Source organism: Puma concolor, chromosome B2 (genome assembly GCF_028749965.1).
Source record: "Puma concolor isolate L17-30 chromosome B2, mPumCon1.1.hap2, whole genome shotgun sequence".
Classification (NCBI taxonomy): Eukaryota; Metazoa; Chordata; class Mammalia; order Carnivora; family Felidae; genus Puma; species Puma concolor.
The window spans coordinates 112,358,287-112,378,519 of record NC_141671.1 but is presented as its reverse complement, the minus strand read 5'-3'; the positions used below and the strand labels follow the sequence as shown (position 1 = coordinate 112,378,519).

Sequence of the window (20,233 nt, the reverse complement as noted above, 5' to 3'; positions counted from 1 at the left end):
TTCCCCAGCTCTCTCTTTCTCTCTGTCAAAAATAAACATTAAAAAAAAGGAAAAAAAGAAAAAAGGAGATGGTGTTGGGTGCCTGGGTGGCTCAGTGGGGTAAGCACCTGACTCTTGATTTGGGCTCAGGAATGATCTCACAGTTGTGGGATTGAGCCCTACATTGGGTTCTAGGTTCTGTGCTGGGTGTTGAGCATGCTTGGGATTCTCTCTCCCTCTCCCTCTGTCCTTCTCCCCCACTTGCACTTTCTCTGTCTGAAAAAAAAATATTTTTAAAACAATAATTTAAAAAAGGATATTGTGTTCCTTCCTCTGAGCACCAGAAAACCACGAACATTTCTAAGTAACATAATAAAAGTGTGCATAAGAGGCATAGTCTGCAAATAGAGGCTGATGTGAAGGAAGATTTTTAGAAGGCTATTAAAAATGGAACTTATAAAAAAATGGAACTTATATAAACAAATCCACCATAATAAGAGTGATAAGTTCATTAAAAAATTTATATGTAAATGTACCAGACCAAGCATAGCTTCTTACTTAAAAAGAAAGGGAAAAGGTAGAAGGACTTACAATGAAAACTCATTATAAAGTTTAAGGGTTTACACTACCAGATATAAAGATTCATTACAAAGTATTAGTTATTAAGATAGTGTGGTATTCTTCAAGGATAGACAGAATAACAAAATAAATAGACACATATACATATGGGCCCTTGATTTGTGAATAGGGCATAACTGGTAATGTGGTCACTGAACTACTGCTGGTGATCTTGGAGGATTCACAGAGAGGAAACACCAGAAAACTAGATGGGAAGATTGTTGATCATGGAGAAAACAGATGGGGCTTATAATAATTTGTGACAAAATTCTAGGATTATTAAATAAATGGCTTTAATTTATAGTATCTTCCTTTGAATTTTGTATTTAAATATTGTCATACAGGTAAATTAAAAGAACAGTGTATAACCTCCACTGCTGTCAAAAATTGTTAACAGTTTGCTATATTTATTCTCTCTCTTTCTGTCTAAACATACAGTTTTTGTTCAACCATTTGAAAGCACGTTTCTGATGACATAACACTTCACATCAAATATTTCAGCAAGTATTTAAGAACTGCATTCTTCTTCATATCCATAATACCATCATATTCCCACAACACTCTTTTTTGCACTTTGCAACTGAGATAAGTCCCCCTTTTCCCTAAAGTACAGCTTTTAGAAATTCCTTTGGGGGAACCAGTGGTTTTTGTATATTTGAAAATATCTGTTTTACCCTCATTCTTGCAAGATACGCTATTCTAGGTTGAAGTTACCTCTACAATCACTTTACAATACTCTCCTCATTCTTTTTTTGCTGTTAAGAAGTTTGTGGAATATGATAATTTTATGTGTTGTCTTGGCTGAGCCACAGGATGCCAGGTATTTGTTTAAACAATATTCAGGGTGTCTGTGAGGGTGTTTCTGGAATTAATATTTGGATCAATAGACTGAATAAAGAAGATTGCCTTCCCCAATGTGGATGGTCATTGTCCTGTCCACTGAATGCTTGAGTATAATGAAAGACTGAGTAAGGAAGAATTTGCTCTTTCTGCCTGACTGTCGTACAGCTGGGGCATTAGTCTCTCCCCTGCCTTCAGACTCAGACGCAGACGGAGACCGAAACTTACACCATCAGCTCTCCTGCTTCTCAGACCCTCAGACTTGGAATGGAACCTACCATTGTCTCACCTGGGTCTCCAGCTTACTGACCACAGATCTTGGAATTTCTCATTCTCCACAGTAGCATGAACCAATTCTTTATAATAAATAAATATATATCCTATTGGTTCTGTTTTTCTAGAGAACACTGACTAATATACTGTTGGTATAATTGTCATTCATTGTGGTTTGTGGAGTCTGTTTTTTTCTGGCTTATTTTGAGGATTTATCTCTTTGGTGTTCTGAAATGTCATCACAAGATGACTAGGACCTTTTTGTTTTTCCTTCTTAAGATTTGTTATGATTCCTGAATCTGAGACTTTCATCAATTTGGGGAAATTTTCAGGTATTGTTTCTTTGAATATTACTTTTTATCCTTTATTAGTTCCTTGGGAATTCCAATTAGACACATAAGAAAGACACTCTATTTTCTTGCATGTTTTATTATTTTTAGTGTGAACCCTTGTTTTTTAAAACCTTTTCCTTGAAATTACCTGAGCCTTTATATAGGCTCTGAATTTGCCTCTAGTGGGGTCTGGGAGCACTATCAAATTGGTTAGCTTTAAATTCTCAGCATGGAATTTTTCAGACCAAAAGTTGCAAACCTGTGTGAGGTTCCACTTTTGGTAATAAATGATCAGGAGAATTCCACCCCCCTCCTTTTCCACCCAACCCAAATCAGGACAAGACTGGCGAATGTCCTTGCTGTCTTTCTTTGAAGGTTAGGGTTTTGCCACATTACCCTTGGACTGAGCATGTCACACTCTTCGGCAGCCTAAGCCTTATGCTGGGGACCCAATTTGATTTTCCAACTTGTGTGGTCCGTAAGTTTCTTTCCTTGTCCCCAGAACATGACTTTTTCAAACAAAAGATGTGAATTACTGGGGAACTCAGGGAAGTAAGTACACCACTCACATGCTTCTAGATTTGTGATTTCTCATTGTTCTGGGCTTATGAAATATTTTTATTTGCCAACATGAACATTCATTTAAAAAAAGTTTTGAAAGTATATCCTACATTTTAGAGTGTTGTTTACTAGGGCTTTCTAGAGGACATTGTCTTCCATTTTTCCATAAAAGGAAGTTCTAGTTAAGTTTTAATAATTTCTTTCTTTTTAAAAAAAAAATAATGTTCACTGTCTTATTTCATGTTATAGTGGTGGAGACAAAGGAGTTTTATTTTATTTTATTTTATTTTATTTTATTTTATTTTATTTTATTTTATTTTTTTAACGTAATCTTTACACCTAACATGAGGCTCAAACTCACAATCCCAAAATCAAAAGTTGGAAGCTCTACCCACTGAGCCATCCAGGTGCCCCTCAATAATTTCTTATCCATATATCAGCAAGATAAGCATTTCACTCAGTCAAAAAAAAGATGTGCAATAATGTAAATACATTATTCTTTAATAGAACTTATTTTAGCTCACAGATCCCTATGTTTCCTTCACGGAAGAAAATAGTCTTGTGATTCCAAGTACAATCATTCACTTCCACGTTAGAATTTATTCTCTCTGGGGTAAATTTCCAACTGAGTCACAGTCATACACACAATTCATTTCTCCATGTGGTGTAAGGCCTAAAATTAAGGCTCAATATTAAATGCTGCCTTGACATCTGGTAAAATCAGGAGAGTTCAAATGGACTAAGCATAAGTTTCTCTCTTCTCTCTGCTTTCATGGATAAGGTACCCTAGCCGAACACTCCTCCTTATCAAAGGGACCAGGCACAGTCCCTAGTTCTCCCTAGACAGCAGTTTTGCCAGCATGTGGAATTATTCAAACAAACCAATCATTCTTCTTATGAGAACCAGAAGGCACCACACACTCTTGTATTACAAGTCTGCCTCCTATAGCTCTTGGTTGTTCACTCTGTTCCTGAGTATAATCCCTATGAGGCCCTGCAGGGCCTACAATATCCTTCTCCTTGGGCTATAAATATATGCGAGTAATAGTTTGTTGTTGATCTCATCTGCTCAGTGCCAAATACTGTGTGTTTAACCATCCGCATATCCCCAGGGCAGGAATCTCTCTCTTACCAAAGGGGTGAATAAGAGGCTTTAAATAAAAACCATTGGTGTCACAAACTGCACGATATGCTCCACCATAACTGAGGACTCCTGGTCAGCCTCAATTAATTACTCTTGGCTAACTTAACGGATTCTGTGATTTGGTAAGTCTACCTGAGATGGAACAGCTAATTGCTGGTAGGCTTGGGCTATGTCCTGTGTGGTATTCTATTGTCTTTGTCAGCCCATTGCCCTCACTCTCCACCTAAAATTCTCTTGCCCCCAATATAAAAAGTGTTGTTATTTGACTATACACTGGCATAACCTGGTGGTGTCAGGTTTAGTCTGTTTGGCAGGTGATCTCTGCTCACCAAGGATCAGCCTATGTTACCACATCTGGCCTGGTGACTATCCCTGGCTCCTTGGGGAAGCTATATAGACATTATAATTATGCACCTCTGGGACAGGCCCAGAGATAGTCTTTTGTGAGGTTTGTGGAAAGAAAGGAGATCACCACCCTTCAGGGAATTTAGCATGGCATCCTACTTGTAGTTGTTCATGCAAGGGTAGTGACCTTGCTGGTTTCCTGTGCCGCTGCTTCCCTTGCCATTGTTGCTTGCGTTCTCCTGACCCTCAGGAGTATCGAGGTGCACATCCATCATGGCCTGTGGCCCAGGGGCTGGTGAAAAAAAAAAAAAAAGGTAGGGGAGGAAGGAACATTGGTGCTCAACTGCTCTCCCAAAGCAAAACTCATGGCCAATGTACCTAGGCTTTGCTCAGTATTGCTGCCTACCAGTACACCAAAGGGCTAATCTTGTCATCATTGGCCATATGGTCTCCATCCAAGCCATAGACAAAATGACTTTACTGGATGTGGACTTTGATCCCAGGAAGACTGGCATTCCCTGAACGAAGAGGCAACCACCTACAAGGAAGGCTACCAGGCTCCTGAACCTTTCTCCAGAAACACCTGGAAGGTCTTCATTACAGGTGATTGTGCAGACAGAAACTGAAAGTTGCAACTTTATGTGGCTAAAAACCTAAAATATTCTCAGGGAATCTGAACAGAGAGGGAGAGAGAGAGAGAGAGAGAGAGAAAGGAAGTCCACATGACAGAAGAGGTTGGGCTATAGCAGAGGAGGGCTTTGATCAAGTCTGGGGGTAGGCCCAGGATGTTTTCCCTACACCACTCTGCTCTCCAAGTCTCTGTTGCAACAAAGATACTAATCCTCAGCAAAACACCCAAGGCATCCTTGTGGCACCATGAAGGGGTTAATCCAAACTTAACTTAAGCCCACGGTCTTAAAACCATATAAACCAACCATTGCTATGAGGGAGGCCCCCAACTCTGATGATACTGATTTAAGGTTCTCTGGAGGAAAAAAACTTATAAATATGGTAAGAGTGGAGAATGCCTGCCCACACACACATGCCAGGTATATCCAGTGACCAACAACAATAACCAGATAAACAAAAAATGAAAAGAAAGAAAGAACCCTGAATATAGGGAAAGAAAACCAATAAAAAACAACTTAAAACAAAGACCCATAATATGGCCTAATTGGAAATCCAAAATTTACTAGAAAAATTTATATAGCAAAAGATAAAAGGACATTGATTGGCTTGTGTGAATTACAACCTGGGTTCTGAATTAACTTTAGTATCTACAGAAATTCACCAATTGGCAAACTTTCATAGTTTTGACCAATATTATGGCTAAAATTACAGTTATAGCTTGGAATCCCACTAAAGTTAAACATGGTATCCTCCATAATCAGGGATTTAGTTAAGGGAGTTACTGAATATAAAGTAGAAGACAAATAAGTATGCCTTACCTTAACTATAAGAATTTTTGTCTAGCTTAAATTCCTATGGTTATAACACTCATTGCCCTAAAATATCATAGTGGGCATGGACAGTCTGACCCAATAAAAAAAAAGTGAAAATTAAAATTAAGCTTTTAACACTTACGTATGGGCTTAACAAAATAAGAACCCATGACCCACCCCTCCATTCCCTACCCCACCAACCCCATTAAAATAGTTAACGTGATTCAATGTAATCTAAAACAAGGTCTTCAAGGATTAAAAGCTTGTTATATAACAGGTAATGAGTGAACCTTTCCCTGATCCCATTGCTATTCCATTTAACAGCCTTATTTGGCCTGTTCTTAAATCTGTATTAAATGAATGGTGGCCTATAGTGGATCGCTGTGACCATAATGCCATGGTTCCATTCCATTAAGGCCTCTACACCCAACAACCTAATAAGTGAAATTGCCGATTCCATCCAATCAGCAACTGGTAAATATTTTGCCACTATAAATTTGGCTAATATGTTCTGTTCAATGCCTATTTCAACAGCCTCTCAGCCACAGTTTCTTTACCACTAAAGGGACACAATACACCTTTGCAAGGAATAGGCACAGGATACCTCAACAGCCTTACCATTGTACACAGTCTTTACAGGCAAAATCTTAACTATAGTAACCTTTCTCCAGGAGCACAGATATGACATTATTTGTTTGACATACTCATTAAAGACACAAGAGTCACAAAGGACTCACAAAAAGGGGTAAGTTATTGTCCCACACATAGTGCAAGGCTCTCCTACCTCCATTAAATTCCTTCAAGTGGGGCACCTGGGTGGCTCAGTCAGCTGAGTATCCAACTTTGGCTCAGGTCATGATCTTATGGTTCATGAGTTCAAGTCTGTGTCAGACTCTGTGCTGACAGCTCAGAGACTGGAACCTGCTTTGGATTCTGTCTCCCTTTCTCTCTGCCCCTCCCTTACTCACACTCTGTATGTGTGTGTGTTTGTGTGTAAAAACAAATAAACATTAAAAAAATAATAAAAAAGTAAAACAGCTACTCTTAATTGAGTCTTTACTTACCTAGGTACTACATTGCTCTATATACATTATTTTATTTAGTCCTTACCACACACATACAGGGTCAGGTGAGGTGGGGTGGGAATTACACCCATAATTCACATGAGACAGCTGAAATGGAGTCTTTCAAATATTAGGAACTTGCTTTAAATTGTTACATGTGATTCCAAAACACGGGCTTTTAATCATTTCATTTTGTTGCCTCCCTTCTAGAGTAATAGACTCCTGTAAATTTATAAGAGATTAAACAGCATAGAAATGCCCAGAATTATAAAGTTAAGGACCAGAAGCCACCTAAAATTCTCTATTCATCTGCCATATGCATGAATCACTTTATCAAGAATATTTTCTTTCTTTGAACCTCATATTCTCCATAGTATTGAACCAAACTCAAAACGTTTTTCAAGTAATTCATCTAATATGAAAACTTTAATTCAATGTTGAATCTTAAAAATAAAAATCACAGGGGCACCTGGGTGGCTCAGTCAGTTAAGAATCTGACTCTTGGTTTCGGCTCAGGTCATGATCTCACGGTTTGTGGGTTCAAGCCCCACTCTGTGCTGACAGCATGGAGCCCACTTGGGATTCTCTTTCTCTCCCTCTCTCTGCATCTCCCGTGCTCACTCACTCACTCTTTCTCAAATAAATAAATAAACATTAAAAAAATAAAGATCATGTGATTGCAATAATATTTTCAAGTTTGAATAAAAATTAATTTTTCTCTTTATCCTTCTAAGTAACTATCATATTATATATATATATGTATACACACACACACACACACACAGTGTAATTATGTAATCTGTGAACATACACATTCAGATGTCTTAAAATTTTCAAAGTAAAATGAAAGCAAATTTCTATTGCTGGTATAATCTCTATAATTACTTTTATTTTCAGGTGTGTTACTTTTACCTTCCACCTTATCTTACATTACAACAATTATCAGAAGTCACTGAAAATAGTAGGAGGTCAATATAAACTTTTATTTAAAGACCATAAGACTTCTTTTGGCGGGGGTGTAATTTTAGACTATTCGTTTATTTTTGTTGTACTCTATATTTGTAGTTTTAGTTTGCATTTTTTGGAAAAACATTTTCTGATTTCAAAGGAGAGGAGGCCCCAAAGAATGCAACAAAAGAAACCCACTATTAGATTTCCTGGGGTAATTGAGAATTGACTGCAAACGTGTTTACTGGCCTTTCAGTCATTTTTATATAGTAAGAAAAATAAATATGCATTTTACTGTAAAATTCTGAACTCTCCCGTTGAAGCTATAATTATAACTTGGTGACCTTCTCCAAGCTGCTCTAGCTATGCACACCTTGGCTTAAAGATCCTTTAGCTCAGTAGTGGCTAAATGATCAGGCACTCTGCTTCATCCATCTGCTCTAACAGTGACCTCTCTGCAATTTTTTTATAAGCTTTGGATATTTTCTTTTTATAGCTTTGCCAACATAATCATAATGCATCCTGACACCAGACAGTGTAAATTAATTCCTCTTCTGTCTTATGAGCCACAGAGAAGAACCAGATTTTTTCACCTTAACACTTGATTAAATTGTGGAAAGAAAGGAGACCAAAAAATGAGGTCTCTGGGAAAACCGTATCTCACCAATGCCAGCCTGGAGACTAAAAGTAAAAGTAAATTTAAAGCAAATCAGCTCTTCCTAAGATTTTTTTAAACATCTTAACAGGGTAGAAGGAGAGAAACTGAGGAAGAGAGGGAGCAAGGGTGGGTAAAAAGCCTATTTATCTAAAATTAATCTTATGCCAGATGAACTAGAGCAGTCTTTCCCAAACTTGCCTGCTCATGAGGCTTACCTGGGTAGTCTGTTAACAAAACAGACTAGAGCCTCTGATTCAGTGTGTCTGATACCATAGGTATTGCAAGCACCCAAGGGGATTCATGTTGTCACACAAACTTGGGAATGACTGAAGTGGAGTAAAGGTTTGAGGTCAGATTCTCTAATAATACACTAAAAAACCCACAAACATAAATCCATAAATTATTGGGCCTTAGGGTCTAACAGCATGTATTATCCAAAACAATGGTTGCTTTAGCAAAGGATACCAATGCATGTGCACAGCCTTACAGAGCTATTCATCCAATTTCAGAGCTTATTAAAAATGTTCTTGTAGTAGATTAAAAATTAAATAAATCACAAAATTAACTTTTCCCAGAGCTGTTCTGGGAAAAGGCCATGATGATGGCCTTGGCTACATCAGCCAACCCCTGGACTTTTTCACTATTCATTCTAACAGCCAACCCTGAAGTCCACCACTAAGTAAGTTTAATATGTTTTTCAATAAATGTTCTGCATGAGTTTTTCAATAAATGTTCTGTACTTGTTTTACCCCTAAAGGACCATACTTCCTGGAGGCAGGAACAAACAGGTTCTAGGAGTAGATAATAGGTAGTAGTTGTTCAACGAGTGCTTTCTAAATGAACTTTACATTGATCTGATCTACCAATCCACATGATTTGTACATCCTGTCTGAGCAGCAGGGAGGCTTATGAACCTAAAAGCAGTCTGTTGGAATTTTAAGTATTTGCATATTTATACCCTAGATATGGAAATATTTCTGAACTAAGAAAGACATTTCAAGTCACCCTGCTACTCTGATCCATTTCACACCAGATTTCTCATTGTTATCCTTTGACATTTGATTAAGGATGCAAAAGAATTTTATATAGAAAAATTCAGGGTGCCTGGGTGGCTCAGTCAGTTAAGCATCTGACTTCAGCTCAGGTCATAATCTCACAGCTCATGGGTTCGTGCCCTGCATCGGACACTGTGTGGAGCCTACTTTGGATTCTGAAGTCTCCCTCTCGCTCTCTGCCCCTCCCCCACTCGTTCTCTCTCTCTCTCTCTCTCTCTCTCTCTCTCTCTCTCTTAAAAATAAAGATTAAAAGAAAAACTCCCCCAAATCCATCATAATTAAAATAACTGCTGAAAATACTAAAAAGCCGACTCATTTGTAATCATCTGAAAATTAGTATAATTACAGACAGTTCTAAAGATCTTCACTGTATAGAAACATGGATGCATTGAAAATAGAAGACACAATTGCTCACCAAAGATTCTTTACCCTGGAAAGTTAGCCTGAGGGGCCAGAACATTCTGGATGATATTGACCAAGATATCTCTTGGTCTTTTAAAGAGATCGTAAAAAACAATGGACTAAGAAAAAAGACAAGATTGAAGAAGATCTCACTTAATTCAACTAATATTTAGATGTTCATCTTCTGAATAAAAAAATCAGAAACAATCTTTTGAAACGTGATCAACATAAAACAGCTGTTTATAACAGGGCAAGTACTGAGAACGAATATATGAAGGCAGTGAAGTACAGGAGGTATTTCAGGATCTCATTAGAACACATTTAGAGCACAATCTCATTACAATAGTCATTATAGACTCTAGGTAATTGCAGGTTCTCCCAGACCAATGGCTCTGCACCCTTCACAGTTGTCCGTCATCAATTTTCTCTTGTTCTCCCCAGCCCCTGATCCTGCCATAGACCCAGTGTCCTCTTCCTCTTCATCCTATTCAGACTAGCTCTTGGAAAATATTTGCTTAATGCATTCACAGAAGTATGCTGTATGTTTGACTCTCTAGAAGAAAAACTCCAAAGTGTTAGACCAAAGAAGCAAATCATTAATGGTGGCACTTCTGCAAATTAGTTAATAGAAAAAGAGTGTTATTTGGCAAAGATGTGGGAAAGACTTTCTGGAATTATCAGCATTTTATCTTCTACCTATTTTTTAGGCTGGGGCAGTGGGGGTGGAGTCACACCTGTGTTTTCAGCACCAACCAATTACATAACATTGGGAAGGTTCTTCAAGCGCTTTGAGCCTCAGTTTCCCTAGACCCTGTTCTATAATGCTTCCTCAATGATTAAACCCCTTTATTTTCCATTTGCAGTGTAGGCAAGAGAACCCAGATTTTTAGAGTTTTCTTTCTGGTAATTATGTAGCTTTTAGCTGTCACCTCTTTCACTCCGCCAATCTATACACAAATCTGCTTAAACCCATCTAAACTTCCCAATCACTCAGCAAAAAATAGCCAGGAACTAAAGAGGAAAATAGTGATTAAAGCATATTCTAATTCACTTATAAGCATTTATAAGCCAATTTGTTTCACTTTTAAGACGTATGGACTAGATACATTTGTTGCAATAAACTCAAAACTTGGAATTTTTTGAGCTAGATAAACTTTACTAAAAATATATTTTACTTGCACTAAAAAGTGTGAGCTTAGAGAAAAACTAATCAGTATGTATATGATAGCTTTTGTTTCATTTGAATGAAGAATGTCCTTGTTCACGTCACTCTTGTGTCACCAGGAGACTGCTCCTGGGTCTTTCAGCCTCAGAAGAGATGACTCTTAAGTTCCAAGCTACATACTCCTCCCTGGAGTACTGAGGTTCCTGGAAACGTTGAAGCCTTGCATGTTGGGGACTGCAGGACAGTGACAATAATCATACATCACATTGTGTGGAGAGAGGAACATTCTAGCATTTTCAGAAGCCTCTATTACAGGTTTGGAAATTATAAAGACAATACAAATGTTCATCAGATCTTTTTATACCTACCAGCAAATCCTCTGTGAAGCCTGGAGGGAAAGCAGAGCTGCCTAATTTATGTTAACTTAAATAGTCTTTGTATTTTAAAATGTTATTAATTGCCAAGATTAAAATTCAAAACTTGTTTCCCAGTAAATTCTAGTTCAGAAGGCTTTCTGTAGTCTGAAATACCACGTTTCTTTGATGTATTTTTCAATTAAACTAGCCCAGTCATAACAAAGTATTTTCATTGAGTATTTCTTTTCCATAGTCATTTATTCAATTAAGGTCAAGTTGAGTGGCCATTTTACTGCTACGTTAATGCATGAGGTAAGTTCTTTCGAGTCTAAGAATCTCCTTTTCTTTTAATCCTTTCTGTAACTTGCCTCAAGATTTATATAGGGAACATACATTGAGACATTCTCATATACATAACAATAATTATAACTATAAGTAGAATTTTTGGTCCTTTTAAAACTGCATTTCTAAAATATTATCTGCACTCTGACACAATCTCTCCCTTTAATTTATTTTAATGGTAACCCTCATTTTTAAAATTGAAGGTAGTGATGGAAACATATGATTCAGCTCCTAATTGTATCACCATCTATAACTGTGGACAAGTGACTAATTTTTCATAACACATTTTTAATGACCTGTGAGGTTCAGAAGCTGGGTGAAAATTAATAAGTGCACTTTCTGCATTTAAGGATATATAGAAATATTTCAATAGGCTAATTTTTAAAATTGAGATGTAACATTTTGCACAAGACACTCAAATGTCTATCTGACCTTCACCACAGCACCTCTGACTCATTTTTTTCCTATCGTACAATTTCATAGAATTGATGCAAAGTCAAATTAATCAATGCTACTAAAGACAGTCAAGAGAAAAAAAACAATTGACAATCCATAAGTAACTTGGAGAGACCTAAGAATTTTGGAGGTAGAAGGAACTTTAGTCATCAGCAAATAAATAAACAAAAATTAAACAAACTAACAAAAAAACAATCCTGATTTCAAAGATGAGGAAAAGGGGGCACCTGGCTGGCTCAGTAGGAAAAACATGTGACCCTTGATCTCAGGGTTGTGAGTTTGAGCCCCAAGTTCGTGTAGAGATTACTCAAAAATTAAAAAATTAAAAAATTTAAAAAGAACAAAGATGAGGAAAAGGAGAGCAGCTTGTTGGTATGAAGAAGACCTCATTAATTTCAGAATCAAGTCTAAACAGCATGTCACTAGACTTCTAGGCCAGTATTTATCCCACAATAATGATGGATTCTAATTGTTTCAAGGATAAAACAATTTTTTTAACATCAGATCATCAATGCACATGGTGAATATAATTTGCAATAGGAAAAGGCTGAGACTTCAGGTGTGTGTGGGAGAAGAATGTAAACCTTTTGCTATCCCATTCTATGAAGGTCAGGCCTTCATGTGCTTAGGGTGAGGTTTCTGATTGTAAAGTCTATTAGGGAAAGGCATGTCCCTATCTTGACCTGCGCTGTGCTTTAGAAGTCAATCTATATTCTTCCAAGGCTCTGAAAAAAATCATTCTCCCCTTTGATTGAAAAGCCCTGGAGCACATTGTTAGGGTAGAGAAGGCTTGTTAAATAATAATCCTACCTTGAACTGATGAAATTCAGACAATAACAGTTAGTTACTGTTGTAATTTTAAAATTATATTTATTGAGGTCTGAATTGCATAATAACTTCCAGGATATAAAATCATAACATGTGCTGATTTCCTTATGTGTAGGGAGAGGGATTCTAGCCTAGAGTCCAGGCAGGACAGGACTGAAGCAATCTTGCCTATGGAAGGAGGGTAGACACCTAAAACAAGGCTGGACAGTAAAGAGAGAGCCAACCAGTAGGGACACCCACAAATAGGCACAATTAATGGACTCTAGTAGAAATGATGTTGAATATCTAATGCTAGGTGACCCATTTCTGCACTATAATTCTCTCATATCATCCTCCAGTCTTTGGTAAAGTTTACTATGTACCACAACCATCTTAGCGATATCTCTGCTTTGGGCAACAGACAGAGGACCCTGAGGACAATCCTAGTGTGATTTTGACTAGAGAGAGTTGCAGCAGCATCAAAAAGTTTTAGGAAACAACAGGAAGTGGTGAGCAGAGACACCAGAGCATCCAACAAGAAAAACTGACATGCAGCACTTAGGAATCTGATTCTCAAAAATCTAGTTGTGGGGAAAAATAAAAGTTTGTATATCATGTAGTATAGGAGATACAACTAGTTTATTGACGTTTAATGTAAGATGATGCTTCAAAGTTGAAGAATCTACATTTTTTAGATATCTGTTGATTGAGAAAATATAGAACAGATGAAAAGATACTATGAAATACATATTGCAAAGCAATTAATTCTCATTTTTATAAGAATACTCCATATACATTTGGAAAATGGTAATGTATATGGTATGTGACAGTATTTATTTGAACACAGATACATACATATGGCTTATAGACCCCTCTAATAATTCTGTAGAATCCTAGCAGACCAGGATTCCCATGTTGATAAGCACTGGAGCATCATAAATCCTTGCTCTAGTGGCCAAGAACCTGTCTCCTGTAACAACAAGAACTTTAATCTCTAATATGTAAGACTTCTTCCACCTACTTTACTTCCTCCTTTTGTCCATTTAGAATTACAGGTTATTCAAACTAAAGAATTTCATTGAGCACTCATGTAATCCAATCCTTTCAGTTGGCTTTGTGAGACTGAAAGCTAGACAATCACGATGGTCAATGTTCATAGATAATTCCAGGGGGTCTCACCAATATATCTGTAGAATAGATTGCAAAAATCTCTCATGCTAGATTCCATTCCACAGCCCAATCATTTGTTCAGTCCAGAGTCCTGGTAGCCTGTTTTGAGGACTGAAAACACCCCGCCACTTGAGAGCTATGGGCTCACACAGTAATGGCTTTCTTCACTTGGCCTTATCTAAACCTCAGTTGTTAGACTATGATAGTCAAATGGCAAAGAACCATTCTCGAGTGAAAAAAATAAAATATCACTCCTGAAAATTCGAAATTATTTTCAGCAAGTCTGGGATGGAAAATCTCATTTAATTAGCAAGTGCAATAAGATGTGACATTTACAAACTAATTATAACACATTTCCATTCTTCGTTGGTACACGAAATGATGACATATTGTTCTTTTATAGTTGCCATTTCCAAGTTTTAATTGCTTTGGTTTAATTGGTTTAATCCAAAAAAATGTCAATTCAGTAATTACCACTATGCTGTTGGAATTAGTTTCATTTATTGTGCAAAAGAAAATTTGACTTCAGAAGGAGAAAAACAATTATAATATAATACCAGGGGAAATACTATATCATCGAGATATTTAAAACCAATACTGTATATAACTGAAACTTGGTTTATTTTACAGGAATAAAGAAAATGTTTTTTCTTTTCAATTTTAAATGATAATATACCAAATAAATAATCAAATATAAATTAATTAACCCAGAATCACATTCACTCCTTTATAAATTTATTAATTTGCTTGGAAAATATCTGCTGAGTTCCAATTATATGCCTGACAAATCAGTTCTAGAACTACTTTCATGGAATCTAATAATGGGTGATAAAAAGAATAATCAACACAAATCCATGCATAAATACAAAATGTGATCTCAGATGAAAAATTAGTTTGTTTTGTGAGTGTACCAGAACCTGATTCATTGACAATATGAGCTATGAGAAAAAGGAGCTAGCTGGTTGGTATAGAGGTGGAAGAAGAGTATTTCATGCATAAGAGAAAAGCATAGCACATTTCAGACACTGAGGGATGGCCAGTGTGGCCTGAACACAGAGAAGAAGGTGGGAAATGGGCACAAGATTAAGTGGGTCGGTTAACAGGGGCTATATCATTGGGGCATGTTAAGAATTTGGTCTATCCTAACAGCAATGGAAAGTCATGAAAGTTTTTGAAGCAATAGCATGATGATCAAAATTGAACTTTAAAAAGATCACTTTGGTGGCAGCAAACAGAACAGACTGGAAAAGAAGAGTGGATCCAAGAGATGAGTTTGGAGACAATTGCAGTATCCCAGGTGAGAGATAATGATCAGTCAGAAGGTAGAGTTTATGCCTTCAATTTAACAATCTATAAAGTCTAAAGTTATTTGTGTTCTACAAGTGACCTATTTTCACAGAATTACACGTGTCAGACTCAAAGGGAAAGCAGTGATACAATAGAAGGTATGCCTACTTTAGAATGAAATGCCCCTGGTTTAGCTCTGGTCTGAACTTTTGGCTCCACTACTTATTAGCTAAGGGTCCTTATACAAAGCATTAAGCTCTCTGAGCCTCAGCTTTCACATCTTTTGAGTACATAATACTACCTCCCACAGCTGAGAAGACTAAGTGCGACAACGCATATGATATTCTCAGCATGTGGAAGGCCAGTTAGTATGAAGAGCCCCAGGACAGATGATTTCATCCCCTCCTGTTAGAGATCCTTGAATTCCTTTGAAACCTGTTCCTCCTCCTGGGTTTCTTTCTCAGTGAGCAGCACTAAAATCCACCCAGTTGCACAAATCAGAGCCCAGCAGGCATCCTTTTCCCTCACCTCATGACCATCTAGTCATATAAACTCCATTCTCTAAATAGTTCCTCAATTTATGGACTAACTGCTTTGCTCACTCTCTTTCACTAACCTAGTTAAGGTCATCAACATCACCAGATTGGATTATCCCCTTCACAAATCATCCTGCCTCAGTTTTGTTTCCTTTTCCACTCTTCATGCCAGCCACACAAACCTTACTATCTTAGCTCTTCAACTACTCTCCTTAAGCCAGGACAAAGTCACCTGGTTTCTTAGCATGACTAACAACACCCTGCAATGATCTACATTCTGCTTACATCCCAACCTCACCTCTCGCTGCTCCTGTCCCTGTGGTCCAGCAGCTGAAGGAAACTGCTCCTCACTCAGGACTCGTAGAACTCAGAAATACACTCCCTTCACCTCAAGACTCAGGCTGATGGATGAATGCAGTTCCTCCTGGCTGGAGCACCCTTCTTCGAAAGCTTCTCTTCACTGGATCAATACCTACTCAAAACTGAAGTCTTGCCTCAGATGGACCTTTGGGAGGCACTTTTCCTCTACCTGAAAGTATCCCAAGAGTGTAGGACAGCCTAAACTTAAATTTCATTATTTGAATGAATTGAGTGAGCAGTCAAGTGGCGCTTGGCGAAGTCAATGGGGCTCACTGAATTGGCAAAGGTCACATAAGTTGTGGTTGGTAGTGTGAAAAGAAAACCCAGGTTTCCTGCTACAGGTTGTAGTATGCCTTTCTTTCCATCATGCTGACACCTACCTTTATTAATTTCTGGTTGCATTAGCTCTCTTCATTAAGCCTTAGAAACATTCTCTTCATGTGCTTGTGAAATGTTGCACATTTATACTGTGGGTTATGATTTTTTCACTCAAAACAGACCAATGTCACTGCCTTTTCCAAGATTTCTTTGACTTTCCTGAAGTGGTAACCGTGGTTCTCATAACACTCTCAAGCACTCCTGCAGATTTTTTACAGTCATCTCCTTCCCCATGATATTGTAAGCTCTTCTGAAAGTAGGACAATTCTAGATTCATTTTACATCTCTGGTACCCAAGGCTGTTCTTGGAACACAGTAGTACTTAATATTTGTTGAACTTAATGGTACTCCAAAGCTAAACAGTGTCCAAACAAGGGCAACTAATATGAGATAAGGTATGCCAAGAAAAAGGTGATGCAAGAGTAAGAAGACAGGCAAAAACAATGATGGCTCTGCCATCTAGAGATAGAGAGTGTAAGATAAAGCAGATGGCTCTGGCTAAGATAAAGAATCAGGAAGGCAGCTGGGAAGATGGGGCCACTGCTGAACAGGCTGCCTCTCCTGGAGAGTACCTTCAGTCCCGCAGTGGCCTTCCTGCCTCTTTGTATTCAAGATAGAGAACTAGAGATGGAAAGGAAGAAGCTGTCACTTTCAGAGAGCTGAAAAGTAGGAAAGCTGACTCATATGGCACTTTCTATGCCTGCTGGGAAGCCTAAAGCCAACACTAGAGTAGCTGGTTTCACAGGTTTGAAATGGCAGAATCAAAGTCAACTAATTGTAATGGAAATGGAACTGAGCTAGGGGCAGAAATCCAAGTGTTGGTTCTAATCTTGCCCTGTGGCCTTAGGCAGACTTCTGAGCCTCATTTTTCACCTCTGTGAAATCAAATATTTAAACTAGATGGTCTCCAACAGCCCTTTTTCATTTAGGGATTGTGCAGTTTATGGGATTGGTTCCTGGATTTATTTAAAGTAGCTACAAAACCAAGGTAGAGAAGACTCTCAATCTGATTAATTTATGCAAATGCAGACATCCAAGCTCATCTTTTCACTCCTGAAACTTGAACTAGACCAGTTGAAGCATTAACCCATTAATGATATCCCCTCATCCACATATGGGAGGCACAGCTATAAGCTTTATCAATAAAAAGTTACAGATGTGGTGGGGCTGTAAAGCAGTGGTTTGCAAATACCCAAATCAGTATGGCAACTTGTTTAAAACACAAGTTACAAAGCCTTGCTCCAGATCTACCAAATCAGAATCTCCAAGATGGAGCCCAAGAATATGTTTATATTTTTATATACTTTTTTTTTTACTTTTTATAAACCTCACATGTGATTTGATAATTAGCTAGTTTGTGGCTCATTTCTAAAGGAAAATAGTGTTTCTCAAAGGGTAGCCTGTAGATCATTTTCATGTGAATTATCTAAGATGCTTGTTAAAAATATCTGGGAATGTAGGGGCGCCTGGGTGGCGCAGTCGGTTAAGCGTCCGACTTCAGCCAGGTCACGATCTCGCGGTCCGTGAGTTCGAGCCCCGCGTCGGGCTCTGGGCTGATGGCTCAGAACCTGGAGCCTGTTTCCAATTCTGTGTCTCCCTCTCTCTCTGCCCCTCCCCCGTTCATGCTCTAAATAAACGTTGAAAAAAAAAAAATATCTGGGAATGTAGCCAACAATCTCCATTCTCACTATTCTTTCAGCGATTTTACAAAGAGCTTTTTTTTTTTACACACTGACAAATGAAATCATTATGTGGGTAAAACCTCAAAGTCCTTGAAAGAATATAGTAAAGATAGGAAATTATGATTGCAGTATAGGTTTATCTCAGTATTATTATTATTATTACTATTTATATTGCATTGTTTCATCATCATTTCATCTAATCCCCATAACAAGCCTATAATATAAGCATTTTAACTTCATATTACTTACAAGTTGAAGCACTAGAGAATTCAGGTAGTTTGCTCCAACACATAAGATTCATAATATGGGTGCATTGGAACAGAAAATTAATGTCCTGGAACTAGGAAACAACTTATATTGCAACAGAATGTGTAATTAAGATCTCAGTACACATTTTAATTAAACAATTTGCTGAGATCTTATCTGATGAAGCAAGTTAGAAATATGTCTCAGTTCCTATTGGTTGGTTTTATTAGCTACTACATGAATGTTAATGCCATTATAATAATCATAGATTACACAAGATAAAATGACTATTAACTACTAAGCAACAACGTTTCAGAGATGTCCTAGAATCATAAAATGATCTAAGGTAGTCATCATTTCTAGTCAACAACCTTCAAACACAAATATTTACAGGTGAGAAGTCCAGAAGTATGCTAAGGTCTTACCCACCTAGTAAAGAACCCACCTAGCTCTAAACCTTAATTACCTGACTGCTTCATTAATCTGTCTTTACTCCACGGGCCCTAGACTCTGTACACCTTGACTCAGTGTGCCAACTACTTGCCTTAATGCTAGAATAGGATTACATGAGACTTCAAATGTCTTTCAAGGAATAAAATATTAAATGCTGTTACTACAGATACATTTTTAGGACAAAGCTTTTTTTTTTTTTTCCATTGAGTCTTATCAATTTATCTAAGAAAATATTTGCTTGTGAAAAGATATGTTTGTCTTTACCTCTTGGTAAACTGAAACAGAAAGGGTCTCCCAGATTCCCTGTTCCTGAGTTGGCCAGTTTTGAATCTGGCATTTCAGAAACTGAACGAACCTTAGCAATTTTGATACCTAGCTTTGATTTTACAAAAAAATTCACTGAAAATGTAAATAGAAAATACAAAGTCATCCAAAGCCATGTAAATTTTAACAGAATACAAATTCTCTTTCCCGTGTTCACACCCTACACTTTTCCTCTTCCTTCCCATTGATGTTACAGACTTTCTAAAATATGTGGATACACAGGTATTTTCACAAAGGGGAAAAATTAACAAAAATGACATAAAAAAAGAGAAATTGCCAAAAAATAAATCAAACATTCACTTGCTATAGACTTGATGAAGATATTCTGATTGAGATTTGGTTTCTTTGTTTCATTTTGTAAGAAGTGATTATTTGTGTGCTTTACTTTCATTCAAATTTTGCATGCCAACTCAGATTGCATAGCTATATCCTGTCAAGTGTTTTCCTGAAGGAGCCATTTCTTCCACAAAATCAATATCTAATTTTCTAAATAAAGAAGAAAAGGATACTTACAAGTCTCAGATTAAGATATGCTGTTATTTCTAAGAGGTTTAGGAAGAAACTGATAAACTTTCTTTCCTGTAAATTAATAAAAAAAAAAGCTATTAAGAACCAGAAAAAGTATAAATTCAGTTAGACTAATAAATTTAAAGATTTTGTCTGTGCTTTATTTTTTTTAAATAGAGTTACAACTGATAAACGCCATGACTTGCCTGACTTCTTGTGAAAAGCAGAACCTCTAATTCTACAATAAAATTTTCTGTTAAAAGTCAAAATGGCTTCATTTCAAATAACAGGTGTTAGTACCTAGGATTGCCAGCTACAATTACTGCATCAGTGCTATTAGGGATTAATGTCAAGTTGAGAAAGTCATCATCTAAAAATGACAGGCCATTACAACAAATACTTGTAGGCATAGAAACATGACTGCAAGCAAATACTTGGCATGACCACACCTTTGGGAAATTGTAAAACATAGGACACTTTTCCAGTATAACTGTAGAAATATT

At 37.2% G+C, this 20,233-nt stretch overlaps 1 protein-coding gene across 4 annotated transcripts in view; it reads right to left on the bottom strand.

Annotated features, from left to right (window-relative positions):
• Positions 1 to 20,233, bottom strand: part of PKIB (cAMP-dependent protein kinase inhibitor beta) — a 182,850-nt gene that overhangs the window by 22,832 nt on the left and 139,785 nt on the right. For 2 of the 4 annotated variants that reach the window (XM_086707714.1, XM_086707715.1), the window contains 2 exons: positions 19,737 to 19,802; positions 4,280 to 4,384 (listed from right to left, as the gene is read on the bottom strand). In XM_086707714.1, coding sequence (XP_086563840.1) covers positions 4,280 to 4,367 — 88 coding nt within the window. In that variant the 5' untranslated portion in view covers positions 4,368 to 4,384; positions 19,737 to 19,802. The remainder of the gene's footprint in view (positions 1 to 4,279; positions 4,385 to 19,736; positions 19,803 to 20,233) is intronic. The other 2 variants (XM_086707716.1, XM_025925804.2) reach the window with 1 other exon arrangement.